The 19,552-nt window shown below is 36.1% G+C and overlaps 1 protein-coding gene across 1 annotated transcript in view; it reads right to left on the reverse strand.

Annotated features, from left to right (window-relative positions):
* Positions 1-19,552, reverse strand: part of CFAP47 (cilia and flagella associated protein 47) — a 194,664-nt gene that overhangs the window by 92,972 nt on the left and 82,140 nt on the right. The window contains exons 31-35 of the mRNA XM_060182678.1: positions 11,642-11,723; positions 9,717-9,848; positions 6,139-6,328; positions 1,529-1,626; positions 1,147-1,263 (exon numbers count right to left, since the gene is read on the reverse strand). Of these exons, the coding sequence (XP_060038661.1) occupies positions 1,147-1,263; positions 1,529-1,626; positions 6,139-6,328; positions 9,717-9,848; positions 11,642-11,723 (619 nt within the window). The remainder of the gene's footprint in view (positions 1-1,146; positions 1,264-1,528; positions 1,627-6,138; positions 6,329-9,716; positions 9,849-11,641; positions 11,724-19,552) is intronic.

Here is a 19,552-nt window from a genome sequence, read left to right on the forward strand (position 1 = left end):
AATAGTTAGTTAACAGTCATGTGACTAACCTATTATCCCTCATTTAAAGTAATATACTAAACCATAAAAAAGAAAGAAAAAAATTCTGAGATGAAAGATGATAAGAGATTTTAAACCAGAGCCTGTGTAGGATGTTGCACATGAGATAGCCTTGAAGAACTTGTTTTTTTTTTTTTAATGCGTTTGGTATGAGGGAAAGGACATGTTCTATCAGAAAGGCAAAGAATTATAGGGGAAGGATATGGGGAAGCATGGCATTTATTTGAGGAACAAGTACAAATGAATAATGCTTATGTTCAGAAGGGGTAAGCAGTGGGAGAAAATACTGAGTGCTGGGGTGAGGGACCTAAAATTTAAACAAAGACTAGCTTAAGAGCAACAATTCAGGCAGATCAGACAGGAGGTGGTTTGGGGATATTCTTTCCCCAGAGCACAAAAATTACAAGACAAAAAAAGAAATTATGCTGATAAACTAGATAAATGATTGATGGCTGTTGGAAAACATTTGAGATAAAGGAAATGAAAACAGTATCTTACAAATACCTGCATTCCTATTTTCAATTGCAACACTACTCACAATAGCCAAGATAGGAAACAAGTGACTATTAATAAAGAAAATGTGGTATTTATTTATAATTAAATACTACTTAGTAATGAAAAGAAAGAAATTCTACCATCAGCGACAATATGGATGAATCTAGAGGACATTATGCTAAGCAGTTAAGTCACACAGACAAATACTAGACAATTTCACTAATATGTGAAAGCTAATGATGTAAAACTCATAGAATCAGAGTATGGTGATTTCCAGAGAATAAAATATGTGGAATTGGAACATGGCATTCAAAGGGTACAAACTTAGCTATTAAGATGAATATGCTCTGAGGATGTAAACTGTGGTCATTAGAGCTCTAATGCTGAACTATATGCTTGAAATTTTCTAGGAGAGAAGCTTTTAGCTGTCCCATAAGAAATTAACAGTTGTGTTCATTGCAGTACTTATTCCACATTGTATACACATATATTAAACTATCATGTTGTGCACTCAAAGAATAATAGCATACAATCTCATCAAAAACTTTAATAAAGCTATAAAGGAAAGAAACTCTTAAGTATTTATAGAATATGCAAGACGAAATCACTTACTTGTATATCCATCTCAAAGCCAATTTCCTGAAGAGCACTGACTATAATCAAACAATTGTGTGTATAATGTTCAAAACGTGTTGGTTGTGTATACATATCGATAAAAAAAGAATCATTCTGAAAAAGATATCAAACTTTTTGGTAAGGTATGGCAATCATTGTCTTTAAATGGTTCTCTGCAGTTCAATAAATAAAGTAATTTAACAAACTTTTGTCAGTAGATTATTGGAATTGACATAGAATGATAAAAGACAGTCATTCAGATCTAGTTGTTATTTAAAACATTTTAAAAATTAGTTTACAGAAAAAATATTAATTAATTTTTAAGTACCAGCCTCTTTCAATTAACAGAAGACATTATCCTGAATAAAATGACATTTACCAAATATGGGCAATAAACTCCCAACTGTGCTGCCAAAACAAGGCCATCTGAAAGGTCACGGTCAAAATTAAGTATCCATTTCTCAGGAGGAATAATACCTGTTTAAGAAAGGGGGGTGGAAAATTTAAGATTTACTTAAGAACAGTTACACTTTTCTAAAATATCTTATGGAAATTTGAAGAATAAACAAAGAAAAATTATCTTAGAGTAGAAAAGGGAAAAAATGAATTTTATAAGCAACCACAACCTTTCTTCTTCATTTCTCAGTCACTTTGAAGAATACTTTAACTTTAAATTAATAGGGTAAAAACTTATTTCAAAATAACTCATTCTGTTGATTGCCTTTGATTTCAAAAGTTTGATCAATGCTCATTAACATGAGTAGGAAAGCCCAGGAGGAGGCATAGGATTATTTGTACTTCCAAACATTTAGTGCCAGTTTTCCTGTTTGACACAGAAATTTCTTTACATGTATGCTGAGTATGTGGAAAGTGTTGGAGATTTACAAATCCAAACTAAATATAAAAAATACAATATGGAGGAATAATAAAAGGAATGCTCAGTTACAAAAATAAATACTGCACTGAAACGGATAAAAAATGTAAATGTATCCAAATATTGGGTTATCAGAAAAGTAAAAATACATCATACTTTTCTGATAACCCAATATTCACTAAACATCTGCCAGACTGTCCTATGGTACAGAGGAAGGAGAATTTAAATAGCAGAAATTACTGCCAATTTTAATGTAACATTTAATTTTTAAGTTTCCAAAATGGCCTAGATTCATAACAATTTTTAGGATGATGTTTTACTTGAAAACGAGGGAAAACTGGTTGAGCTCAATTGTTACGATGTGCAAGGACCCACTTTCAAGCCTGGTCTCCACCTGCAGAAGAGGGAAGATTCACAAGTTGTGAAGCAGGGCTACAGGTGTCTCTTTTTCTTTCTCTCTTTGTCTATCCCTTCCCCTTAAGTCCCTACAATAGATAGATAGATAGATTAGATAGATAGATAGATAGATAGATAGATAGATAGATAGATACAGACACACATTAACTCTGCACTGTACACAAAATATATGTGATAAATTTAAGAATATTTAACAAAGTCAACATTCAAAACAACTCTCCTCTCAAAATATTTTTTCTCTCTGTGATACATTATCAATCCTCATATACTTTTAAAGAACTTGGTACTGATTTCATGGCTTTTGATGTTAAAGACTGCAGTCAATACAGAGTGAATGAATACTGACTCAACATTGCTTAATACCCAGTAAACACGATCCTATTCTTCACTGCCACAACGGAGAAAGTGTTGAATTACAAGCTATTAGGAATCAGACTTTGATTTTCATCATTTAAAATAGTAAATGTGAAGGAATAGTAGAGTTCATTATTGTTCTTAAAATGCATTAAAATAATTTATCTGTTTATAGATGCTGATTGCTCATTTCAGAAACCATGCTTTAAGCATATATTTTTTGACACCTGCAGACCTGCTTCATGGGCTGTGAAGCGACTCCCCTGTAGGTGAGTTGCCGGGGGCTGGAACCAGGATCCTTACACTGGTCCTTGCACTTCGCACCATGTGCGCTTAACTCGCTGTGCTATCGCCCAATTCCCCTATAGTTATTTTTTAAAAAAGATAGAGACAGAGAGGCAGAGGGAGAGACTGAAAGAGACCACAGCACCAAAGCTCCTTCAATACAGTGGAGGCCAAGCTCAAACCTGGGTCACGCACATGGCAAAGCAGGGCACTATCCAAATGAGCTATTTAGCTGGCCCTCGAGCATAATTTATAATACTTTCTATTTGATAATTTAAGCTGGAAAGATAAAAACAGCCCTTGAAATTTGAACTGGTACTATCTGCTGGGCTTCAGTACTTGCAGGGGCTGAGCTGATAAACATAGTAAGATCATGTTACTCTCTTATGAGACATAGTCTCATAGCACACCAACATCACACAAAGGTAAGTCTGTCTATGTGATGAAATCAGACAAAAGAAGTTCATTTAACAATCCTGCTTAAAAAACAAGACAACAAACATGCCTTCCTCCTGGACAATATATGAAATCACTACGTATTACTATATAATTAATTCAGGTAAGACACACTAGGTTACTCTATCAAATAAATATCATTTTCTGACTGTGTAAAATAAAGGCTTCCTTGAACCTTTTCTCCAATTTGCCTAGCCAGTGTACAAATACTATAATGTCTAATAGCCAGGTTGAGATAGTCTTTGGCTCCCCATAATGTGCAGTCACCTTCATTATAATCAGCATTAAGTAAACTTGCTCAACTATAGATGTGTTTCCAGTGGTCCTTGGATAGAAGGTAGTGACGCTGCACATGTTGGACATGGAAAGAAAAAGTGCGATCTGAATTTTAATAAATGTTTCCATGATCCATTTCCAAAGAGACTGAGGTTTCACTTTAGTTAACCATGATTTATTGCACCACACTGCTGATCCATTTGGAAATGGTTTAACTTTCTGTTCTCATATTGGACTGCTCACCATTTCTCTGGACTTAATGCTGAGCTTCACACTAATCTTGATTTCTGCAGATTGACTGACAGTCACAAACTTGAAATTAAAAATTCTAGATAGAACTTCAAAATGTCAGATTATATCATTTCTACTGTTTGTGTGCAGTTCAGTCTTCAGTCTTGCAATACTAAAGATAAATATCTAATTCTAAACATTAAAGGGCTAATTTGTAATTTCTGGAAAAATATAAAGTCCTCTGTAAATAATTGTCATTTTCTGGTTTAATGAAGTTGAAAATTAGATACATTTGGAACAACCAATGTGTATAAATGTAAGACCCAGAATCACAGTACTTTTAAGAATAGATAGTATTATTAAAAAGCCAATACAATCTCCCAAATGTGTACTGAATATTGTTTATTTTTACAAACTATTATAAAATAAGACCAGAGACACCTTTAGATGGTACATAACAACAAGTAACTGTTGCCAAACACACAATTCTGTTCCACTAAAGAAAATAAAATAAAAAGCCATATTTTTGGAGCACAAGGGCCCAGCTTCGAGTCCTGGTCCCCACCTGCAGGGAGAAAGCTTTACGAGTGGTGAAGCAGTGCTGCAGGTGTTTCTCTGTCTTTCTGTCTATCTCCCCACTCCCTCTTGATTCCTGGCTGTCTCTAGCCAATAAATAAAGGTAATAAAAATATGTTTAATAAAAAAAGTTAAACAAGCATGAGTTAAGTAGCAACAGATTTGTAGAACAGAGCTCAAAAATGTGTTTTCATTTGATAGTCTAGTCAAATGAAAGTAGTTAGTCCTGTTAGAAATTCCTTTTTATTTTATAAGATGTTGTGTAATTTTCAAAGCCACCAGGTGGTTAAAGAATGAGGAAATGTCCATCAACAATCAAACGTAGCAATTAAAACAAAGAACCAAAAGGAATGACGTTAAAGATAGTATATATAATTTACTAGAGAAAATTGTTACTAAGTTGTGAAAAAAATCACTCATCAGTGAAAAAACATTAACAGAAATAATAAACAAATCAGAACTTTTTTCAAAAAGAGTTGAAAGATTCTTGAGGTAAAAATGTTAGAACCACACTCCTCAAGGGCAGAAGAACAAATGCTGCTAACTACAGGAGCCAGCCCATATATGATACCCACTTATCTCAGTACATGTACCTAATGTAGCTACTGCCCCACCCCTAAATTCACAACACATACTACATTTACTGATAGCCAGTATGACTGCCACAATGACCAGTAAAATGCTTTTTAGTTTTCACTTGATAGCAACTAAATTATGTACAAAGTTTGAGCAGTCTCAGCTAAACAGTATATTTCAGAGGAGAAAATGCCAGCAAAACACACACATATGTTCTAGAGTATGTCTATGTACTTTTATCATTTATTCTTAAAAGTAAATTGAAGGGGGGCCAGGTGGTGGTGCACCTGGTTGAGCACACATGTTACAGTGCACAAGGACCCAGGTTTGACCCCCTAGTTCCCACCTGCAGGGGGAGAGCTTTGCAAGTGGTGAAGCAGGGCTTCAGGTGTCTCTCTGTCTCTCTCCCTCTCTATCTCCCCCTTCTTTCTTGATTTCTGTCTCTATCCAATAAATAAAGATAATAAAAATATTTTTTAAAAAAAAGAAATTGAAGAAGGGGCCCAGGTGGTGGCGCACCAATTAAGCACACATAGAACTTATGCACAAGGACCCTTGCAAAGACCTGGGTTCGAGCCCCGGGTTCCCCACCTGCAGAGAAATGCTTCAAAAGTGGTAAAACAGGTCTGCAGGTGTCTCTCTCCCAATCTAATTTTCTCTCTATCCATTCAAAAAAAAAAAAAAGACACCAGGCGCAATGGATTCATAGCGATGGCACTGAGCTCCAGCAATAACCCTGGAGGAAAATAAAGAAGCATCTTTTATTATTTCCACTATATGTGTAAGGAAATGGAGACTGAAGCTGCTAAGGAACTTTCTTTTTGCAGAACAGAGTAAATTCCTAAGTATGGTTTAGATTCCATGCATTCGAAGTCTGGTTCCATGGCTCATTCTATACTTTCTCATAATTTATACCACTTAAAAGGAATAACAAATTTTCTCACCTTCACTGTTTTCCCATATAATATGTCGGCCATTCTCATAATTTGTGTTCAACCAACTAAGTAGAGTCCTTTCATTTTTAGAATATATATTACTGGATGTTAAACGAGATTGGACTTTTGGTGAATTTTGTGCTTGGATCAAAGGTATATTTTTGCCACTATATGGTACAACCCGTGATAATACCAAAACCTGAAAAATAGAGATCATTTTTGATAGATCTGAATAGTCAAACAGAAACTATCTGAAGAGTAAATGAGAAAAAAAAACATAGCAGGTATACAGTGTTTTGTGTTCTGTTATACAATCTTGTCTTATATTTCAGTGACGAATTAAACTCTATTGTCACACAAGCAAAAAAAAAAAATCATCCATGACCTCTGCTTTCTTCACCCCCAAAGATTTAGTCACTCCTTAAGTCCTGCTTTCTTCTAATCTTTATGAAAGCTACCCCATGCTGACTTTTCTACTACCACCATTATTCTCAGCACCAGACATTAAAATACATCCCTAGTTCCCATACTGTACCAGAGTGATTTCTTCAGAAATGCAAAGCAGATCCTGTCAACTTTGTGCTTAAAATCCTTAAATTACTCTGTACTGACCTTAGGCTAAAACCAATGAAGTCCAGACTCCTCAGTTTGGCTCATGAAGTCAACCATGACTCGTTTTTACTGGAATCATCCACTCCTCTTACCCACAGCTATACTGTACTTACTCCACAGACTGGACCATGCCCTAGCTAACATTAGGCATTTTAATAATGATTTCCTCTTAGTCTTGATGAATTCTATTGCCCTGCTTCACCAGTAAAACTTGTCAACCACCTCCTTCATATAAACTGCACTCTTTCCAATCTATCATTCCAACCTAACAAAGTCATTTCTGAGGGCTGAGTTTATATTGCTTTCCTTCCTGAAACCACTTGCCCATGACATAGGAAAGTGAGGTTCCTCTCCATTTGCACACATCCTTAGTTCTTTGGGATTACCTTTCAAAAGCATGCTATATTTCCTTGTAAATACACAGGAATAAAATCCTTGAAAGAGATTATGTAAAATCACTTATATTATATGAACCCTGAGTTGTTGAACAAATTCATTCAATACACACTTATTGAACACCTACTATGTAACATTTAAATTTGTATTAGTTATTTAATATTTATTTACAACATTATAAGATAACAAGGGTATAATTCCACGCCTTTCACACTACCAGATTTCTGTGTCCCCATTCCCTCCACTGGAAACTTCATTAGTTCTCCCAAGATCACAGATATGGCCAGTATTTCTATATTTTTCCATATTTGTCCTTTTTTTCTGTGGTCCTGCCTTTTCTTCCTTTCTAAATCACACCTACTATGTCCAAGTGTCTTTTTGTTTGTTTGTTTGTTTTTTGTTTGTTTTTCTTCTCTCTCCAGGTCCTGATAGAGTTGGAGTTCAGAGCACCTCTTCCCCTAACATTTACCCCTCTGGAAGTATGGGTCAAAATACTATATGGAGTGGTAGGATTAGCTTCTATAATTGCTTCTCTGTTGGATATGGGCATTGGCAGGTCGATCCATACCCTAAGCCTGTTTCTATCTTTCCCTAGTGGGGTAGGTTCTGGAGAGGTGAGGCTCTGAGACAGTAACTAACTCTATTACTTGCTAGATTTACAAGTGATACTTGGTTTCTACATTCATAGACTTAAGTTGGAGAAGGCAAATTAAAGAATGACTTGTGTACATGAATGAATTTATAAATGAATTAATGAATAAAATTCATGCACCAAGATTGGTTTATCTATGAAATGTAGAATTTGCTGTTCTTTTGTTTTGAAGTAGTGTCTCTTTAACAGTGAGTAGAATTATAGATGGCTGCAAAATATAATTAAGAAAAAGTACTTTTTCCTAGGTCTATGCCTGTGTCACAAATAATCTCAGACATTTTTCTTGGAATTATTCAAAAAAAATTGGGATTTTTCTTTTTAACATTCAGGAGGAAAGGCAGGGCAGGATGATAGGGGTAGGAGAAGGAATAAGTTACACATTATGCAAAAGGAACTATCCAGTGAGTAGACTTGAGTGGTGGCAGCAAAGGCGGGCCATGTGATGCAAGGCCCCAGCAGAGAAGACAGAGAAATACGGCCCAATTCTAGTTATCTTAGAGGCAAGTATGTATGCCTTTAAACTTTAATTTCCTTAGGTCTAAATTGGTTATGAAGATTAAACAAGATCACATTCTAAAAGCATTTTGTTATGTGAGTCTTACTGATACTACCCACTATTTAGCTTTTAGTTGGCCCTTTCCTTTTGATAGCTACTTGGTGTTTCTTTTTAAGTTCTCCAACATTTTAACTCCATGTCTTACAACTCACCCTATCTGTGACTGCAATCTGTGAGGACAGAGCAAAAGTATCCATTTGTCTTAATGGGTGAGATCTATAGTGTCACATTTGAAAACCTAGGAAAAAACTCGCAGGACTGAAACAGTATACTGGTTTATGAATTAAATTTGTTTTGAACACATAATTTAAACTATGTTAATTTAACCACATAAACAACTTGGCATGAAGTAAGTACACTGTTGAATCTCAATGCCTGCTTATTCATAAATTTCTTACTTCCTACTGAATATCTCTCCAGAATTATTTTATAGCAATAGTCATTATGTATCAGTGACAGAAACTATAATTTTCACTACTATCCACTATTTAATCCTTTCTATCAATTACCCACTTTAGAGACCATATTTTACAACTTCCCTTACAAGTAGATGTAATCATATCACCAAATTTTGTCTAATGAAAGGTGAAATGTAAATTCTGTGTTTTGGGGGGTAATCGCTTTAAAATGTATTTACTTATCTTCTCTATGCCTTTGTTTTTCCTTATCGGAGAAACTGAATCATACATGAGAGAAGAGATACCCCACTCTATCTAGATCACTTATTTGCTGACAGTTTCATGAAAAATAAAAAAGAAATAGTTCATCTTACTTGAGCCACTCTATTTTTACAGAACCATGGCTCCAAAGGGAGAGGGTTACCTGACATGGTCCTGAAGTAAAAGCTAACTTGGCACATTGGTTTGAGAAATTGGACACCCAATGTTCTGCTTACTAGAACTGTTTTGTAAGGAGGAATTCATATGCTAAAACTCAATTTGGAAGTAAAAAGAAAATTATCAGAGACTCACTCCCCCATTCTTGTTTTTCTTGATCTTCAGATAAATGAGTCATGTTAGAGCTGTTACAAACTGTTTTAAGAGAAAAATTCAAAGAAAATGCATCTATGATGTAGGAGGTAGTAAGATCTGATGGCCTCAAGCTCCATCCAGTTTTTCACGGAACCTAGTTCCTATCTTTCCAGCCCCCACTCTGCTACCCATGGATGTAGATTGATACATTTGAGCAGGGCTCCTGTATCCATTGTACACTAGAAAGGCATGAAATGAGCCTTTCCGTTCCTTCAAAAGCTGATGAAACAATGCTTGGCACTAGGCAGTGGATGCTTACTCAGTTTCATTATGTGTTAACTGAAATATTATTAATATGAATCAACAAAATACAAGCAGTTATCTAGAATAAGAACTTTACCTTGTATATCTGAAGTAATACATCTGTCCATGCTCTTTTACTCCAGTCTTCAAACTTAGTTTTATCTATAACAATTGGATGCCGCTTCCTAGGTATACAGTACTTTGAAGACAAGGAAGACTTTTTGGAAGACTTTAAGAAATAAAATATTACAACGTAAGTTAAAATACAAAGTAAACATAAGTCCAAATTTTAATTAGCACAATTATTTATTTTTAATACATCTTTTGCATGAATTTTTTAAATCTATTAAAATCTTCCTGTGTGGTATCAATCACAAAGTAGAGCTGCTTCAAGGCATCTCAAAAATAATTCTTCTCAAAAGGTTTCTTTAAAAATTAATTGTATACTTTGACAAAAGTCACGTATAATTTTTTTAATATTTATTTATTTGTTCCCTTTTGTTGCCCTTGTTGTTTCATTGTTGTCATCATTGTTAGATAGGACAGAGAGAAATGGAGAGAGGAGAGGAAGACAGAGAGGGACAGAAACACCTGCAGAACACTTGTAGACCTGCTTCACCGCTTGTGAAGTGACACCCCTGCAAGTGGGGAACCGGGGGCTCGAACCAAGATCCTTGCACTGGTCCTTGCGCTTTGCACCATATGCACTTAACCCACTGCGCTACTGCCCAATTCTCTCATGTATACCTTTTAAAAGTCAAGCACACCTTGCTTTATTCTTCTTTAAAACTGAATGGGGGGAGGGGGTTGGGGCAGTGGTGCACCTGGTTAAGCACACACATTTACCAAGCACAAGAACCTGTGTTTGAGCTCCCGCTCCCCACCTGCAAGGGGGGGTGCTTCATGAGTGGGGAAGGTCAGCAACTGTCTTTCTTTCTCCCTGTCTATCTCCCCAACCCCTTTCAATTGCTCTCTTTCTTATCCAATTAAAAAACTGAAAAGGAAAAAAAAAAAGGAGAAAAAAAATGGCCACTGGAAGTGGTGGATTCATAGTGCCAGCACAGAGGCCCAGTGATAACCCTGGTGGAAATAAACAAACAAACAAACAAACAAATAAATATGAGTAAGGGGAGTGGAAAGATTATTAAACAAGAACTGGGGTGTGTATATGGGGGGGGGAAGACATACATTCTGAAATTTTATTTAAGGGAAATTTTACATAATTTTTCATTTCTAAATCCCCTAAAAGAAGCAACTGCTTTGGGGCCTTGTGGAGATTTACCCTACAGATTACACACATTACCATGTGCAAGGATACCCCCCTTAACTGTGCAGTTCAAGTCCCTGAGCCTCACCTACAGGGGGTATGCTTCACAAGTAGTGAAGTAGTACTGCAGGTGTCTTTTTCCATACCTATCTTCCCCTTCTCTCTCAACTCCTGTCTCTATCAGAAAAAAAAAAAAAAAAACGAGAGAGACTAGGTGGGGTGGGGTGGGGTGGGGAAGAGATGAAGGAAAGGAAGAAAGGGGAATGATCACCAAGAGCAGTGGAGGATTCATTGTGCAGAGGTCCAGTGATAACCTTGGTGGCAAAAAGTTAAAAAAGAACAGAACAACTGCTTCTATATTTATGAAAGTGATGACATAGGTGAGAGTTCAAATGAGAATGGACTGGCATGCCCAGGGCTCCCAGTTCAACTCCTTGTGGCATATGTATCAGAGCGCTATTTTTATTACTCTCTCCCACACATGAAATTCCCTTCTCTCATATGATTTAAATAATAAATCTTTGAAAGAGAAAAGAAAGCCATACAATCATTCCCACATAGGAATTCCATAGAGATTGTTATACACACACACACACGTACGTAGGCTGACTAGAGAAGCATAAGACAGGATACTTAGTTAAAAAAAAAAAAAAAAAAGAACAAGGGTTTTAAAATCAACTCTTCTAACAAAGACCCAAAACCAATCAATTCAGTAATAGCTATGTAGAGTGTTCCTAAAAGTTATATTCACTTACTGTGATTTCAAGCCACATCACATAATCGTCAGGCTCAAGTAGAAATTCTGGCAATATATTAGCAATAGATGCTCCTTGAAGACTAAAATTAACAATGAAAATTCCAAATTAGTATGATACTTATATCTATATATCAATTACATTTGAACTTCAACTATACTTTTTATATGTATTGAACAGTACAAAATAACCTATCACATTTTTTTCAAAGATAACATTAAAAAAACTGATGCTTTTTTTTTTAAATATACAGTTTTGTACTAAGACATCTTGTGGAATGGATCTCCCCAAAATAGATAGGTTTTTCTCTATATGACAAGAATAGGCCTTTTCTAGCGAGTACCACTTTAAAATGGGAAACTAAGGTCAATGGAGGCTCCAGAAGTCATAGGAAGTGTTACTGTTACTTTAAAAATGTAGACTTTTAGCCCCTGGCTCCCCACCTGCAGGGGAGTCGCTTCACAGGCGGTGAAGCAGGTCTGCTTCTTGAAATATTTTTATTCAAAGTCTTTCTAGGAATGTTCATCACCACCAGAATGTTCACTTTATGAACATTAAACTGCCAAAGAGCTTTTGCAGATTTGAGGAAGAGAACCCTTGTGAGAGTGGAAGCTGTGAGCACATTTCTACAGGTGTTAAATTTGACACAATAATATGCCACACAATGTTAATGGAATTTATTGTGCTGCCTACATGATGTTTCAATTTTATTTGAAGCCTGAAGGGTAGGTCTGCCCCTAAATATTCAAATTGACTTCCCAAGATATCTAGAGCAGGTTTTGTTCAAGACATGTCATCTTAGTATGCGGAACTAAGGTCAATAGAGGGTCTGCATCTCTCAGGAAAAACCTGTTACTATAATATTAAAAAGTGAACATTATTAAGATTTAGAGTCACTTTGAGAAATATGCTTTTCTACTAGAAACATTGATCTTATAGCTAGTCAAACACATACATGGTGTACTATATGAGCTTACTCCTTTCTCATCTTCTCTCCTTGAGGCCCCAGGCCCTTATCTTATTCCCTAACTCAAAATATAAACATTCAGTTCATCCCATTTACTCTAGAATTTATAGCCATGCAAACTTTCCATATGTATGCAATTAACTATGCTCATTTCTCCTACTAATCTTTGTGATGTGAACTTGTTTGCTCTACCATGCAGAAAAGAAACCAAAGGGGCAGGTAAATTATTGTCCTATGTTACCAAAATGTCAAATATCATATCATTATTTCTCTCTGATTTTCATCTTTTTACATCATTCCTATGAATCTTCGTTACACTGGAATTACTATAAGTTTAAACAAAGCCTCATTTTAATGCAACGCTACTCCTTAGCAGGAGTTAATTTTATGTAAGAATTCAATTAGATGATGACCTATTAAGCTGACATCCTAGAAACAGAATTTAATTTTATTCAAATGGAATTCATTCCTTTACCAATAATTAGATCAATTTTACATTGGTAATGAGTTTTTTTTTTTTTTTTATTACGGGAGGGTATCTGCCATGAGCCTAAGATAGTAAAGGGGAAAAAATTATCTCCCTCCCCTATAAGTGACGTATTTTATTCCGTACATTTTTATCTATCTAGAGCCCTACCACTACATGTCCCTGAGAAAGTATTTACAATTATGTTTTGTCCATAGACTTTATATCTAGTGAGTAGTTTTAGAGTGAGTTGACACTTATAATTGAATTGGCTGCATTTTTTTAAGTGCCAGGTTTTCTATTTAACTATTTTGTATGTGTTTACAATGAGTATTACAAAAATAAAATTATATGTAATGAGTTACTAAATCCTAAACATGAAAAATTATAGTTTCTCATTTTTCACACAAAATAGATATAATTTCACTTGTATAAAAGTCCTCACTCGGAGTCGGGCTGTAGCGCAGCGGGTTAAACGCAGGTGGCACAAAGCACAAGGACCAGCATAAAGATCCCGGTTCGAACCTCGGCTCCCCACCTGCAGGGGAGTCGCTTCACAAGCGGTGAAGCAGGTCTGCAGGTGTCTGTCTTTCTCTCCTCCTCTCTGTCTTCCCCTCCTCTCTCCATTTCTCACTGTCCTATCCAACAACAACAACAACAATAATAACTACAACAATAAAACAACAAGGGCAACAAAAGGGAATAAATAAATAAAATAACTATTAAAAAAAAAGTCCTCACTCACTTTCATCAAACTTAAATGGGGAAGGTAGTAACATTTTTATTACTTTTATTTTAATACATTTATTTCCATGATGAAACATTGCATGCATCCTGGATTAATGATCTAATTTTATTAACCATACTGCCACTTTCTAAATGTTGAAGAATTTTATCATAACCAACATATTATGATAGGCATATATTTGCTGATAAAATGGCAATAAATTTGAATGACTTGGCTTAATACTAAAATCATTCTTCCACACTTGCATCATCATACCATAAAATGTCAAAACGGGAGTCAGGCGGTAGCACAGCGGGTTAAGCGCAGGTGGCACAAAGCACAAGGACCAGCGTAAAGATCCTGGTTCGAGCCCCTGGCTTCCCACCTGCAGAGGAGTCACTTCACAGGCTGTAAAGCAGCTCTGCAGGTGTCTATCTTGCTCTCCCCCTCTCTGTCTTCTCTTTCTCTCTCCATTTCTCTCTGCCCTATCCAACAATGATGGAATCAATAACTATAACAATAAAACAACAAGGGCAACAATGGGAATAAATAAATAAACAAATAAATATTTTTTTAAATGTCAAACAGAAATCACCCATGTTAATGTCAACACTACTGGGAACTGTGCCAACAATAATGCTACAAGAACAACAGGGAGTATCACAGAGGATATTTGATATCAATGATGCTATCAGAAAATTATGTTACTTCTATAAGATAATAAGCATTTTTTATTTTTAATTTTTTATATTTATTTTCCCTTTTGTTGCCCTTGTTTTTCATTATTATTATTATTATTATTGATGTTCGTAGTTGACATTCTATTAGATTTTAAAAATACAGTTAACTTTCTAAAATAAGAATGACATTCAAAATTTTGACTTACTGAATTAGAACATTTACTTTTTGGAATCCATCATCAAAGATAAAGAATAAGAAGTGGTCTTTACTAATTTTAGGAATTAAAACTACAAAAAGAGTCATGTACTTTCTATCTCAAAGTGACAGACCAGGTCAAGGTATTCCAAGCCAATAGTATAGGGGGAAAAAAGACAAGGACAACTGTTCTGTCTTCAAATAAGATAGACTTTCATACAACAAAGTTAGAGACAGAGATGGACACTATTTAATGGTCAACAGTAAGATATAACTATCACAAATATATACTTCCAACATGGCTTCACCCAGAAACATAAAACACACAAGGGCTGGGAAGACAGCATAATGGTTACATAAAAGACTTTCATGCCTGAGGCTCTGCAGTCCCAGGTTCAATCCCTAGCATCACCATAACCTAGAGCTGAGCAATACTTTGGTCAGACTGTCTCTCTCTCTCTCTCTCTCCCTCTCTCTCTGAAATAAAAAATAGAAAGTAAGTAAGGGGCCAGTTGGTGGTGCACCAGGTTAAATGCATATAGTATGAAGCACAAGGACTGTGCAAGGGTCCCAGTTTGAGCCCCTGGCTCCCCACCTGCAGGGGGTCTCTTCAAAAGCGATAAAGCAGGCATGCAGGTCTCTCTCTCTTTTTCATCCTCTCTATCAATTTTTTTTATTATCTTAACTTATTTATTGGATAGAGACTGTCATATCTGAGAGGAAGGGGAAGAGATGGAGAGAGAGAGAGAGAGACACCTGCAGCACTGCTTCACCACTCTTGAAGCTTTTCCCCTGCAGGTGGGTGCCGGGCCCTGTTCGGGCACCAAATGCCAGCTAGCTTCACAGGCGGAAGACAGATGAACAGGGACTCATGGCTGAGCTGGGAATGCAGTTCAATCTTTATTGATGAGCAGGGATGCCGTGCAATCAATCTAATCTCTCATTAGAAAATCCTGTCCTTTATATCTCCTGAGGCAGAAGTGTCAGGAAGAGGAAGTACATAGGATAGGGGATGGGGAGAAGGAAAAAAGTGCTCGAACCACTGGGGATTAAATGGTGGAAAACAGGATGTGACTAGGAGAGGAGGTGGAGTGGAAAAAGAGCTTGAACCAATGGGGATTAAACCAGTGTGGGTCTCAAACAAAACAATAATTATGTAAATAGACCACAGTGTTAAGCAATGCAAGGGATCTTAACGTGATGATCAAAACAGAAGGGGTCTTAGAAGCAGACAGACAGGTAGGGACTGGGGGCTTAAACCCAGGTCCTTGCACACTATAATGTGTGTGTTTAACCAGGTGCTCCACCACCCAGCCCCGTCACTCTCTCTCTATATATATATATTCCCCTCTCCTCTCAATTTCTGTCTGTTCTATTCAGTTTAAAAAAGAAAAGAAAAAGTAAAAGAAAAGAAAAATGGAGGAGGAGTAGATTCATAGTGCTGTCACTGAGCCTCAAAGATAACCCTGAAGTCAAAAAAAAAAAAAAGGTAAATAAATGCATTAACTGACCTCAAAGGAGATACTGACAGCAACACAGTAGCAAGTGATCTTAACACATCACTCATAGCAAGAGACAGACCATAAGGATAAAAATCAACAGGTAGACAGTGACCTTAAACTAAACCATAGACTAAATGGATTTAATAGGTTTACACAGAAAATCCCATGCCAAAAATAAATGAATACATATTCTTCTCAAATGCACATGGAACATTCTCAAGGATTGACTATGTGCTTGAACATAAACACAGCCTTTGTAAATGCGGGAAGCCGCCCCCTCAGGGACCTTGGTTTTGAGGAACAGGCTACTCCATCTTGTGTAAAATCTCCATCAACCATAAGCCTGCCTGACAGGTACACAGGCAAGACCACCCCTCACCCACCTCCTAGAGATGTTTACTTAACCTCTGCAGCTGCATTCCTTTCTGGGATAGCTCCACAATTAGCAGGACAGGCATGACCATAGATTGCAAGGAAAGAGCATTCCAAGGTTAGGTAACCATAGCAACCCCATTTACTGGAGACCCTCCCCAACCTTAGCCATAGTTAAATACACGTGAAAATTTTCAATAAACGAGACTTGATCAGACTTGTCTCCATTTCTCGCATCTCTTGTCCTACCTCATTCCCACTCCCCCTCCTAGGGTCTCTGATTGACGACCCAGCGGGCCAGGGCATGTAAATATGTAAATATTGAATCATAAAACTTGTCTTTTCAGAGTATGATAGTATGAGAGTAGAAATCAACCAAAAAGAGTGAGAGAGAAATTCCCACAATATGTGGAAAATAAATATCATTCTTATGAATAACACATAGATCATTGAAAAAATCAAAAGGGAAATCAAAAATTATTTAGAGAACAATGGAAAGGAGGGCATCAGCTATTAGACCCTAGACCCTATAAGATGTGGCAAAAGCAATAATAAGAGGGAAATCCTTAGGAATTTAGGCCCACATTCACAAAGAGGGATCTCAAAAGAGCCACTGATATCTAATAACACAACTGAAATAACTAGAAAAGGAGCAGCAATGAGACTCAATAGTAAGCAGAAAGAGGGATATAGTCAAAATCAGAGGAGAAATTAATGACATGCAAACCAATAACAATGAAGAGGTTCAAAAGTTCAATGAAACTAAGAGTTGGCTCCTCAAAAGGATAAATAAATATATATATATATGCTAGTGGCTACAATCACCAAGAAAAAAAGGGAGAAAACTTTGATAAAATAAATCAGAAATGAGTGAGATGAAATTACAATTGATGATGCAGAGATAAAAATGACCATATGAGAATATTATGAACATCTCTATGCAAAAAAATTTGAACAACCTAAATGAAATGGACACATTCTTAGAATGATAACTGAACTGGCCAATTAGTAGTATAGAAATTGATGCAGTAATGAAGATTTTTCCAAGAACAAAAGATCAGGCCCAGATGACTTTACTAATGAATTCTATAAGATTTTCAAAGAAAAACTAACACCTATCCTCCTCAAACTCTTCTAAAAAATTGAAGTGGGGAAAACACTACCAAACACATTCTATGAGGTTAATAACACTCTAATCTCCAAATCAGAGAAAGAATATATACATATACATATACATATACATATACATATACATATACATATACATATACATATACATATACATATACATATACATATACATATACATATACATATACATATACATATACATATACATATACATATACATATACATATAATAAAACTATAGATATTTATCTCTAATTAACACTGATGCAAAGATAATCAACAAAATCTTGACAAATCAAATCCAGTAATGTATTAACAGAATAATCCACCAGAACCTAGTTGGATTCAATTCTAGGATGATGCAACCTTTGCAAATCAATCAATGCAATACACCAAAATGAGAAAAAAAAAGATAAAAAATCATATGGTTTTCATCAGTTGATGCTGGAAAAAGCATTTACCAAGCTCCAGCCCCCATTTAGGATAAAGACCTTTTAAGAAATGGGAATACAAGGAAAGTTCCTTGACACAATGAAGACACCATATGACACTCTTTGGCTATTGTGAATGTGCAACCATGAACACGTGTGCCTTTGAGCTAGTATTTGCGTGCCCTCCGGATAAATGCCTAAGAGTAGTACTGTGGATCAAAAGGCAATTCCATTTTTATGTATGGACTTCCCATACAGTTTTCCAAAGGAACTGCGCTAGTTTGCATTCAGACCAACAATGCAACAGTTTCTCCACGACCTTGCCAATGCCTGTCAATTCCTGTTTTGTTGATGTAGCCCATTCTCACAGGTATGAGGTGGAATCTCAGTGTAGTTTTAATTTGCATTTCTCTAATGATAAGTGCGCTATCTCTAAGACTTTGTGAGAACTATGGTGGTTACCCTTGGGAGGGTGGGAACACAGAACTTTGGTGATAGGTGTGATGTATAACTATAACCTATAATTTTACAGTCTTGTAAAGCAGTAGAAATCACAAATAAAAAGACGGCTTATTAAAAAAATCATCAGGAGTTGGGTGGTAACACAGTGGGTTAAGAGCATGTGGCACAAAGTGCAAGAACTGGCCTAAGGATCCCGGTTCAAGCCCCCTGCTCCCCACCTGCAGGGGAGTCGCTTCACAGGCAGTGAAGCAGGTCTGCAGGTGTCTATCTTTTTCTCCCCCTCTCTGTCTTCCCCTCCTCTCTCCATTTCTCTCTGTCCTATCCAACAATGACGACCATCAATAACAACGACAATAATAACTACAACAATATAACAAGGGCAACAAAAGGGAAAATAAATAATTTTTTTTTAAAAAATCACCATTACAGATTATTAGCACTTCTGTATATTACCCAACAGCAGAATCATCATCCTCATTTTTTTAAAAAAGCACACTAATAAGTGAGATCATTTGATATTCATCCTTCTCTTTTTGGTTTATTTCACACAACATGATGTACTTGAGTTTCATCCAAGAGGATGCAAAGGAGACAAGTTCATCATTTTTAATAGCTGAGTAGTATTCCACTGTGTATAAAGTGGAGACAGGGAGGGAGAGCACAAAATGAAACATGGACTGGACATGGTATATCTCACTAAAGCAAAGGACTCTGGGGAGGAAGGGAGACGGTGGATAAGAAGAAAACTCTGAAAAAAAAAAGAAGAAGAAAACTCTGGGGCTCTATTATATAACGAAATTGTATGCATATGTTAATGACTTCACTGTAAAGCATACCCCCTCAATAAAAAAAGTTAGTAAAAGGGGCTGGCAGTGAAAAAAAACATAACATAAAAAAGCAAAATACAAATATAAATTTAAAAATAAAAATATGTGTGAAAATGTCTAATCTGGAAATAAGGATAAACACCAAATCTT

This window comes from Erinaceus europaeus, chromosome X (genome assembly GCF_950295315.1).
Source record: "Erinaceus europaeus chromosome X, mEriEur2.1, whole genome shotgun sequence".
Taxonomy (NCBI): Eukaryota; Metazoa; Chordata; class Mammalia; order Eulipotyphla; family Erinaceidae; genus Erinaceus; species Erinaceus europaeus.